The 12,030-nt window shown below is 37.9% G+C and overlaps 1 protein-coding gene across 1 annotated transcript in view; it reads right to left on the bottom strand.

Moving 5' to 3' along the window:
* Positions 1-6,177: 6,177 nt before the first annotated feature.
* Positions 6,178-12,030, bottom strand: part of CLDN1 (claudin 1) — a 15,085-nt gene continuing 9,232 nt past the window's right edge. The window contains exons 2-4 of the mRNA XM_007458066.1: positions 10,672-10,836; positions 8,414-8,498; positions 6,178-6,705 (exon numbers count right to left, since the gene is read on the bottom strand). Coding sequence (XP_007458128.1) covers positions 6,543-6,705; positions 8,414-8,498; positions 10,672-10,836 — 413 coding nt within the window. The 3' untranslated portion in view covers positions 6,178-6,542. The remainder of the gene's footprint in view (positions 6,706-8,413; positions 8,499-10,671; positions 10,837-12,030) is intronic.

The following is a 12,030-nucleotide window of genomic DNA, read 5'->3' as shown; positions in this document are numbered from 1 at the left end:
ACCACTTCTTACTACCCACTGCTATCACCAAGTCACCTCTTGCCAGAATTATTGGTAATATCCTTCTGTCTGAGCTCACTGTTTTTCTCCTTGCCCTCCTATAGTCTATTCTCAACACAACAGGAAAAAAATACATCTTAATTTAGATCTTGTGCCTTCTCTGTTCAAAACCTAACACTGTTTGTTCCCTTTACTTAATAGTAGATGAAGTCCTTACAATGGTCCACCCTGCCCTATACGGTTTAGATTCCCCTTCTCGTCAAGCCTTCATCTCTTATTACTCTCTTCTGGCTTAAAGCATTCCAACTACACTGGCCTCCTTACTCTTTTTATTCCACTTTTGAGCATTTAAACCTGCTTTTTCTGGAATGTTCTTTCCCCTAGATAATTGATTTGCTTCTTATTCTCCTTGATATTGTTTCTTAAACATCACCTTTTCATTGAGGACTTCCATGACCTTATTATTTTAAATTGTTGCCCTCTTTCAACCTTTCCAGTCTTGCCTACTTTAGTTTTTATCTATATGGTTTATCACCATCTAATATACTATATATTTAGCATGTTGATTTTACTGTCTATGTTCCCATATAGAATGTAAGTTCTAGGAGCAAAGGGTTTTTTGTCTGTTTTATTCATGGTGGCTACGTTGCACAAATCCAGGGCCACCATTTCCTTTGTGGCAGAAAATACTTGGCGAATATTAGCTTCTTAAAAATGTTACTGAATGAATGTTTATGAACTCTGCATGGTAACAGTATATTACTATACACTTGAATGGAAAACAAAAAAGAAGTCAAATTATTTTTACTATGCGATACTATGAAAAAAAAGTAAAAAATAACAATAGGGCTCCCCTGGTGGCGCAGTGGTTGAGAGTCCCCCTGCCGATGCAGGGGACACGGGTTCGTGCCCCGGTCCGGGAAGATCCACATGCTGCAGAGTGGCTGGGTCTGTGAGCCCTGGCCACTGATCCTGTGCGTCCAGAGCCTGTGCTCTGCAACTGAAAGGCCACAACAGTGAGAGGCCTGCATACTGTACTGCAAAAACAAAAACAAAAACCCACCAACAAACTCCAAAGCTTATCTTTGGGAAAGGAACAGCTGCTAGAGAAGATCACATCAAATTATTAATAGTTTTGCTTTTGAATAATATGGCTATTACAATCTTTAAAATAATTATTTCTACTTTTCTATATTTTCTACTTTATTATTAATACATTTTAATTTTATTATTGGGAAAAATAAATATTGTGGTAAAAAATAATTTTCAAAAATAAATTCCTTTTTCCTTGCTGTATTAGAGGTCACTTTCCTTTCATGTATTCCACTCCCATCTCCAAGGAAATATTCTCTGCTACCCCTGACCCTTGTTTCAGATGTCTGCTTATTTCAGGTCTGTTATAGGCTGTTGGACTTTTTATAGTTAGGCAGCAGCAATAGACACCTGGGGAAAGCACAACGTTAATGGAAATAGGAAACTTAATGGACAAAAATGATTAAAAGGAAAAAAGCCCCGTTGGGAGAAGAAAGTGCTCTGGTCCAGGTCATCTCAGTTAAGAAATACTTGTCCAGGGCTTCCCTGGTGGCGCAGTGGTTGAGAGTCCGCCTGCCGATGCAGGGGACACGGGTTTGTGCCCCGGTCTGGGAAGATCCCATGTGCCGCGGAGCGGCTGGGCCCGTGAGCCATGGCCGCTGAGCCTGCGCGTCCGGAGCCTGTGCTCCGCAACGGGAGAGGCCACAACAGTGAGAGGCCCGCGGACTGCCAAAAAAAAAAAAAAAAAAAAAAAGAAGAGAAATACTTGTCCAGTTTTCAAACTTTAACTTTCCCCAACTGGTTAGAGTGTGTGTGTGTGTGTGTGTGTGTGTGTTTACTTTTACTTTTGGGGGGAACAGAGAATAAAAGCAATAAATCATGGAAATTATTACATAACTAAAATCAAATCACAGAAATGTTATTCAATTAAAAATAAATGTAGCAAGATTATACTTTGGCTAAGGACTTTCCTGAAATTTTCATATAACAAAGGAAAATAACTCAGTGATTATAATACGATAAACACTTATACTCTTGAGCTAATATTATTTGTTAAACAGAAGGCTGTTCTTTAAACGAGAATTTGCTTTGTATTAATGACTATTGGTGGTGACTTAAAAAATAATAGAAAATGACAAGAAAGAAGGTTATTTACCAAAGAAATATGACAACAGCTTCTGAAGACCATCTCCGTTTAACTCCTTACCTCCTCTCACCAAATCAAACAAACAAAAAAATCCCTAAAACCAGAAAATTGAACCATAATGTTAGAGAAAGGGTAAATAAGTAACATTTCATGTATGAAGTACCTGGATGTGGTTTATATAGAAAAATTTTTGAGCAAGCTTGGTCCTGAGAGATGACATAGCCCAGTGATGTGCAATTCAGAACGTGCAGTGGAATCCCCGGGGAAACTTATACCTGATACCCTCCTCTCAAAGAGTCTGATTTCTGTAACCTGGGTTTAAATCCTTGGAGTTGGGAAGTTTCAAAAACCTCCAATGTTCAAATGCTTCCATGTTGTTATGGATAAGAACCACTGCATGGGGCCAAGCTCTTCCTTTTACAAATGAGAAAATAGTGGATGGAGATCTTCATAGTTCACAATGCTGATCAATGGCAGAGCCCAGTGCTAGATCTCAAATTCATTTTTCTTCCCACTTAACACTCTTCACCCTCCTGGGGCCCAGGAGAGGGTCTTATTTATTTTCTATATCCTTGTCAACATTTAATGGCACTGGCCCATGGTAGGTGTTCAGTAAATATTAATTGAATAAAGTCATATCTCTTGTCTAATTGCTGATATTGGCCATGTGGGAAAAACCTGTCAATGGAAGATGGGTATTAAAAATACCGTGAGTTCTGCAGAGTTTGAGCATTGAGAACTTTTCTCACTGTGTTTTTAAACTCAACAGTCTGTCCCCACATAATCCTGGAACCTGCAGTGACTTCTGCCAGTTTCCATGGTACCAGCTGGTTACAGAGATTTTAGGGCAGGTTGGGGGGTGCCTGGGGTATATCTGGGGTGGGGTAGGAGGAGACTGCAGAAATCTTATACCTGAGCCACACTCAAAAGGAAGGAAAAAAAACCCATTACCAGATTTTACTAGGATTAACAACAGGCTTTAAAAGGTTGGAATGTGGGAATGGTATGGAGTTTTCCCTGGACCTGGGTACAGATCCACATATAAAGTACTAATTGATGAGTAGGAGCAACGACATGGTTTGCAGGACAATGGCATCCATAACGAGGAGCTCACACAGAGGGGGTGTCTACTTCGTATGACTGACAATCCAGGTTTTCTCTTAAGAGTACTTGTCAGGAGCACTTAGGAATTGTATTACCTCTCAAACTTCATGGGCCTGGACCCCTCCTCAGAAACTTAAATTCTGTAGAAAGAGTGGGGATTCTGATGCATCTGCTTAATTTAAAGGGACTGAGAATAATCTTAGTCTCTCACCCTTAAGGCTAATGTCCACATAGAGCTCCACATAGAGCTGCAACCCTTTGTTTACAAGCCTGTCTCTTTAATACGTAAATTGCTTACGGAGAGGTTACAACTAAGGCTTTATCAATTATTGATATTTTCAGATAACAGGTGAATGAGCTTCATCACTTGCTTTCCTAAGAAGTAGCTTTGGTAATAGTCATTACAGAAACAATAATGGATTTCTGGCTGTCCTCTCTTCCAACTTGTGAAAAACACAACTGCCTTAAGCTTTCACGATGATTTACAGTTGGTGATTTTATCCCTTAGTCACTTATTGTGGCATGTCCCCTTTCTATGGATGGGGAAAGTGAAGTAACGTCTCCTGACATTCTCTTGTATCACCACCCTTGACGAGGAGAAGCATAGTTGGAGAGAAATAGGGCATTCCAGTGAGTGGAGCCACTCAAATAGTTGACAGGTGGTGGTGCAGAGGCACCACAGCTCTTTTCCAGTAACACATGGTGAGTCAGATCCTATCCCGAGCCAGCTCTTCTTCCAAGCATGGCAATCTTGAAATAAATGATTAAAAAACCAAAAAAACAAGGATTTATCTTATATTAAAAAAAACACAATTTATTGAAAAAGAGTAACACTTTACACAAATTCCCATTACAGAACCCGAAAATACCTATTTGTCTGTTTCCAGGTATGGTAGCAGAGTACAAAAATATCAAAATTGGATAAATTTTGGTGTAACCATTCTGTTGGCCATTTTGGACTATAGATTTCAGAGTTTAGCAACTAGTAACCACATGTATTTATACTTGCCCATCATTAGGATCTACGTAGGTAGCAGAAGTTCTTTGAATTATACATTCTAGGAGCACAGACTTTCAGGTTTGGAAGACACACTTAAATTTACTAGGTTCAAATCATAGGATGCAGTCCTTTGGATAATTTCCCCTATACGGTTTCACTATGAGTTACTTCCCAAACTACCTATCCTAGCAGTGTTAGCTGCCAGCTAATAGCAATACCTCTGATAACATTGCATAACAGATATCCACCTTGTATACCCTTGCAAGTTACTAAAAGTAAAAAAATCTTCCATTCTTTGGTTTGCCAACATGTACACTTCTGTTTCACCCATTACATCTGCAAACTTGTCCTACCTAGGTCAAGCCCGCATTCCTGAAAGGAGAAAAGCTTAGCCACAAAAAGCATCAGGCCATAGTGACTGAAGAAAACTAAGACTGCCCCAGAATCCTTTTCACTTAGTAATCTGAAATTCACTTTAGTGTCTCATCACTCGAGAGGTTGGTTAAAGCAAGAAACCTATTGCTTACAATTTGTCTCTTTTCAGTCATTTGAAAAGTAAGCCAAAACCTATGCACTTAAATTCCTTAATTCTTTCCCCTAGTATAATACTTTTTACCTCACAAAATCACACTTACATGTATCCCATCTCACTGGATCCCCACAACAGCCCTGAGAGGTAGGCAGGTCAGGAAGTACAATCCTCATTTTATAAGTGAAGCAGGAAATCTAGGGCAACCAAGTGCCCTGCCCAAACTCACACTGTAATTGAGAGCACCAAGACTCACATCAGGTCTCCAGACACCGAAGTCAACACCCTTCCCATTACATCATCTTGCTCGAGTGAAGGAGCATTTTGCACAGACTAGAAAACTAAGGGCAATTGTTAAAACGGAACAGAGCACCAACAGCATGGTGGCCACCGCTGAAAGAAAGGAAACGGGTCTGTGGAGAAAGGAAGGTGCCGAACGATGGGATGCCTGCGTGTAGGTTTGGTTCAATGACTTCTTAACAGACAATTTAGCAAACAGAGACACTACTTAGGCATATTTCATGTTCAAAAAATGAGCATAATATCAACTAATTAATACTTACACTGCTCTAGCAGCTGGTTAAGTATCATTATCTCAATTTAACAGATGGGAAAAGAAGAGAAAGATTAAGTGACTTGCTTACAGTTACAGAGAGAATATTTGTCATCAGGCTGTCACTACAGAAAGTCTAGCACTTCATTCAGACAAAAAGGTCATCCCTCTCTGGGACGAGGTAAACTATACGAGAAAACAATACAGTTTGAGGAAGGGGACAAGAAAAAGGTAGTTTGGGAGGATATACAACTGTGAATAAGTAGGTCAAAAAATTCAATCAATAGAATTGTGTCACAACACTTGGGAAAGCAGCACACAGCCCCTCAGTGGGACAAATATTTTCAAAGCAAACAAGTGTGTTACAGGTCAGAGTACAGGGAGCATATGGGAAGGTCAACAGGAATATACCATCCGGTCACACAGAAAGATCTGCTCCCAAAACTCTGGTCTGTACGAGATTCTTATTGACTTTAGGAATTAAACTGTAGGCATATAAATGTGTTATCAGAATCGAGAGTTAAGCCCAATCTCACAAAAAACAAAGTCATAAAGAATGACTGAATGGTGACAGAGCAAGCGCTATAAGATCATAGTAAAAAAAAATATGATACAAACATATGAAAAGGGCACATGTGAAGAACTGAAATAATTCATACTTGGTAAAGTAGGTCAGGTCTTCTGTGAAAGACATTAAAAGCTGATGAAGGAGGGTAAATGATATTTGACCTATTATATATGTATACATAAAGAAAGAAGAGAAGAATACCAAATAAACTACTTATTTAATCAATATAAATATGTTTTTCTGTTTTTAAGATATATTTTAAGAATGCTGGTGCCAACATAATGAGGTTTTACTACCTAACTTTTTTATAGAAAAACATGTACATGTACATATCTATATATATTTAAGGAATGCCCTCTCCCCACATTTGAGATGATGACCCAGTGGGAAGCAGTAATACAAATAGAAAAGGCTTCCCTCTTATATTGAGGAAAGGAGATAAAATAAGACTATGTCATTTTTAGCAATGGGTATTTAACAAAATATGTTCTTTTGGTAATACCACAGTTCAGACTACAATAGTCAAAATCTAAGATCTTAATGCCAATACAGTATTTCAATGTTCATTTTCTGATTGTTCCAACAGGGTGGTCTCCTTTTGCTTCTGTGTCACACGTAGTCTTTCCCACTGGAAGGTGCAGGTTTTGGATAGGGCCTTGGTGTTGGGTACGATGTTGTTTTCCAGGTACAGGAGCAGCAAAGTAGGGCGCCTCCCAGAAGGCAGAGGGAAGCAGCAGCCCAGCCAGTGAAGAGAGCCTGACCAAATTCATACCTAAAAAGAAGAGACAACGTATTTGCTTAATCAGTGAATCACTGTAAACTTCTCTAATATAATTAAAGAATGAAATCAATATCACACTCATTATATTTTTTCCACTGAAAAAAAATCCCCCATGATCCCTTTAAGTTCTGCAAAGTAATTTAAGGTTTGTGGACACACACACGAGAATGTTCACATTGCAGCTGTTGACAATTTGCAATAGCAGATCAGGCAGTGTGGCATGCAACACCATGTTAATTATACAAATAGTTCCAAAGACTTTTTCATGTGTAGGAGACTTGTAAAGCATGTTTATATATACCTTGGAAGTCAGGTTTGGACAATGGTTCCTAGGCTAAAACTTAACAGGTCATGCTATCACCAAGTAGCAACCAAATTCTACAAAGGAACTGCTAGAGGGTGTTGGAGACTATTAGAGTTTTCAATAGGCAATCACTGATAAACACTGAAATCTGAAATTTATGGTTTTGCGAAAAAGACTTCTAAGCAGCTCATAGATCATTCTAGGTTAAGTTGATCCAGGTGGATGTATGAAGCCATACTTCTGAGAAGATCTGTGACTGATGGTGGACAATAAGGAGAGAGAAGGGCTGGATCTAGAGTTATAAGGCCTGAGTTTGAATTCTGATGCAAACTCTCAACTGCTGAATTGTGGGCCAGTAACTCCTCTTCTCAACCTCAGCTGCTGCTTCTCTTATAGCAGGATGATTCCATCTGCCTCACTGGACTGCTTTCAGGATCATGTGAGACAATGCAAATAAGCGTACAGTGCCTAGCAATTTATAAAGTGCTTTCATATCCATTACTGGTAAAATTTTAGCCTACTGACCTCCAGCAGATTCTGTCCTTACAGTGTAGATCTTATGGGATGGGTCCCAACACAATCACTGCAGTATGTGTTTTCCTCTGTGTGGGTGATTTTATACAAAGAAGCATACCTTATCTCTCCACCACTGGGATTTTTCATCCATTCGTCTTAGCACTCAGCAAACAATAATTACATCTTAACATTCTGACTCAGAATATAGTTATTCGGCTTTAAAGATGTGAACATAGTGAGACAAACAGCCGTGTCTCTGATCAAAGGGTGTCATTATGTGAGAGCCAAGAGTCAGCTCTTTAACTTCCACAACTTGCAATATTAAGGATGACCTTTCTAAAGTTATTTTTATGGCTGTGATGGAACACAAAATTTCAAAGTGCTAACTTTTCTTTTTCATAAATAAATTGTTTTTTCATAAACAGGATTAAACCATTAGAAATGACATATTATTTGTTAACCTCTACAACAGTACTATTTTTTCAATCAATCATAAACTGTGTTTAGTTACAAATAATCACAAGTGTTAAAAGTTTCAGAATACACTTCAAAAATAAAATTTCAAATATGTTGGTATCTTTATTAATCTTAAAAACATTTTTTAAATATGAAAAAAGGTCCAGCATACACTTAGTAAGTATACAGCTTAGAACTTTTCTACTTTGAAATTCATTTTGTTATCAATACAGGCTGTTAAAGCAATTATCAGACTATTTTTAACATGAGTCACAGGCCATTCAAATTATTTTCAAGTTTGACAGAAGTTCCATAAAATTCTGGATAGCAAATCTGGGAAGCTACGGCACAAGCTGGACTTTGCAGAACATTAAAAGGGTATTTTCTCAGAGAACAAACTATTTTAGGAGTGAACAGCATTACCTGGCATTGACCGGGGTCATGGGGTCATAGAATTCTTGAACAATTCTATTGCCATACCATGCTGTGGCAACTAAAATAGCCAGACCTACAGAAATTCAAAACAAAAGACTGTTAATCACTATGGAACACTGAGCATAAATATACGGCTCATTAAATTTACAAGTATTTTACAAGAATTAAATCTCATCAATAGTGCTGACATTTTCAATTTAATCCATTTTAATTCAGACGACTTTAATTTAGGGAGATTAGAGGTTCAGACATGATTTATTCTAAGTATTCCCTTAAGACAGATGAAAATATTAGGTGGGAGTTAGGCATAGTTTATAATGTTCATGTCATTTTATTCACTTAGAGTTGAAGGTCACTGACACAAACAACATTCTGTTGGAAATATTCAGCAGGTTCATGTCATTTAAGATCTCTTTCAAATATATTGTTATACATCACTGTTAGACTACTTTTGGTGAAACCAAAGTCCTTATTAGTAAAACCAGTCACTTACAATACAAAAGGGAAGATGAAAACCCTTCTACATTCTTCTTGACCAAAACTCAAAATTCACATTTCTGAAGAATCAAAATGAAAGTAAATAGCTAGATAGCAGGAACGAGTGGGACCTGTCTCAGAGTGCACTAGATCACCTAAATTCCTACAGCCTCACTGGCCAGATGTGCCAGGTCTTGCCATGAGATTCGCTGAAGTGCCACATCAGATCAATATGTGCTGAACACTCAATTTCTCATGCCTTTCACATTTCAGTAAGGCCAGAGAAACTACTTAGTCAAAATAACCCACTCTATCATTCATAAGAAGTATACAACACCTTGATTTTTCTTATCCAAAGAAATAAAATAACTTCTTTTTATAGCCATTCTAAAAATTCATCAATTTAGACAGATTAAATATTTATATGCTACCCCCTCTGCTCCCTTCCTCCTACAAAAAAAGTGGTCCAACCTAATTGCCTCTAATACTTGAGAGAAAACACCATTGCTTTGGCTGCTCAAGCAGACCATGCAAGTGCTGTGGAACTTGCAAGCCTCACTCCCTAGGAAGTCCCTGAGACTGGGGAAGTGATGTACCGGAGTTACAAGAAGGCAAGCGGAGGAAGGGTCCTACACAGTAAGTGCATTCACAGCCTTTGATGTAAAATCAAACTATTGGGAATAAAATGCTATCCATTTTAAACTTTAAATGGATATTAAATAATCCAATTAAATAAACTTTAACCAAACCATTAGCAAAGCCACAGGCATTCTTCCTTCATTATTGATGAAATCCACTTACTTTTGTTAAAGAGAAAATGAGAAAAAAGTCTAATTCTAGTGTTTCCTAGTGGTAGATTATATCACTGGTGTTGTTTTCAAAAACAATAGACTACTACATCTACTATATATATATATATACTATATATACTAGTCCATTTCAAAACAATAGACAACTACTATATATAATAGTCTATTGTTTTATATATAAACACAATCTTATTTAATATAAACCTTATTATAAGGCTTTACAAGTGACCTGTCCATGTCGTCTTCTGGCTTTCATCTTCTCAAAGGTCACATATCAACACTTGAATAAAGCAATACATACACAGTCATTTTCTATGGAAAATGTAATCTCACTCTTTTGTCAAGGTTTTTTCCCCAAGGCCTTTCTCTATTGTTTTCTTTCTTAACTCATTTACTCTTATTCCCTACCATTCCAACATTTTGCCTCCATTCCAACTGACCTTTCTCTTCACTGATCTATGGGTACCACCTGTTTATTCTGGAGTCAGATCTGCCCACGTGGAATGATGTCCTCATTTTCCTCCAATAATCCCAGTCTCATTCATTCCTCACACACCTGCATGATTGAACATTCTCTAATGTTCTCTCTCACCATTCCCCATCTTTCCCACATGAAGAGACACTACAGAAATTTTCTGAATTACACAGAATTGCTCCTCAGTGTTTGCTAGATAGAAAAATCTCTCTTCACCTGGGGAGAATGGTTCTAACAACCAGTTGGCACCTGAAACTTCAAGGAATAGACCTGTCCACTGTGAATACAGATTTTCATTTGGTTCCTGTTTGAGAATGTGAAACTCAAATGGACTTAAGGTTTCTATGTCTTCAGATTTTAAAGGAAGTGAATTCAATCGATTCAAGTGCAACAAATCCACCATAATCTCAGGAAAGCAAAAACTATACCTTAACCCATGTCAGAGAGAGCTTAATAAGGTCTAAGGGGGACAGGGCCTTTCTTACCTGAAATAAGAAAGATCACGCCCCCAATGACAGCCATCCGCATCTTCTGTGCCTCGTTGTCTTCCAGGCACTTCATACACTTCATGCCGACAATGGCCACAAAGATGGCTACTAGTCCCAGCAGGATGCCAATCACCATCAAGGCGCGGGTTGCTTGCAGAGTGCCTGGCAGAAAACATTTAGAACATGTAAAAATCATGCCTAGACCAACAAGAGAAGAGTGGTAGAAGACCAAGTATATTTCAAGGTTGTATGGAAGACAGAAAATCTAACCAGGAGTCAGGAGACTCTGCTTCTAGGGATGTTTCTGCAGGTAACCAACACAGTTTCTTCTCCAGAAAAACAAATACCTGGCTGAATGATGAATAAGAATTCCTCCAGCTCTAACAGTTTATGTTTTCAACATTAAATTCAAAATCCTCTGAAAAAATAATTAATGATTTGGTTGAATAGGTTTAGCTGAATACGTTTTTAATCCTTACTAATGGAGTTTTAAATTCTGAAATAACAATCATATGTGTTATCCTTAATGTTCAAACATTTATAATTAAAATGGTTTACAATATATCTTGGTAATAGTCAATAGCTTTATACTCCACTCATCAAGCTGCAGAAAATCTGGGTGGGTGAACTTGGAAGACAACTAGTGAATTTCTCATAGATTATCATGGCTGGATAAGCAACACTTGTATCTCCAGTGATGGGGGTGGGGTGGGAGATATGAACACCATTTTCTTAGAACAAAGCATAATAGCCTTTGAGATGTTATTTTGGAACATAGTAGGTTTATATTCAGAGATATCACCAGTTTTTAAAACTATTTAAACTGTTATATTGTAAAATAGATAATTCAATGTAGTATTTCTCAGTACTCCACTAATTTTCTAATTTCCTGTTATTGTCATTGGCACACTAAGTCACGATTAAATCGATAGGGCCAAGTTTGAGATTATGCCAGTAAGTATCTTAAAGAGTAAAAAGGTGATACCATCACTGTGGTGTAAAGACACACAGACTTTCAAAGAAAAAAGAGGTGAAACTACACTGGCTAGATGAGTTTGATTAATTCTATCTTTATTTCCTCCTTCAAATAAAGATCATTATCTCTTTAACAGTGTTAACAGGTGACATGTCTTTTTGCATATATAAATATTTACATTGTAACTAAGCATGCTATCTTGGGTGAGCTACTCATTATTCTTTGGGACCATCTTTTTATTATGTAAAGTGTGAATGGCGGTTATCTCTAAGGAGAAGTTGGAACAATTGACTTCTTGATGGTCTTCAAAAGTGGCTGACACAGGGCTTCCCTGGTGGCGCAGTGGTTGAGAGTCCGCCTGCCGATGCAGGGGACATGGG

The sequence above is a fragment of the Lipotes vexillifer genome, unplaced genomic scaffold (assembly GCF_000442215.2).
Source record: "Lipotes vexillifer unplaced genomic scaffold, Lipotes_vexillifer_v1.1 scaffold1264, whole genome shotgun sequence".
Lineage (NCBI taxonomy): Eukaryota > Metazoa > Chordata > Mammalia > Artiodactyla > Lipotidae > Lipotes > Lipotes vexillifer.
This window is presented reverse-complemented; position numbering and strand designations above follow the sequence as displayed.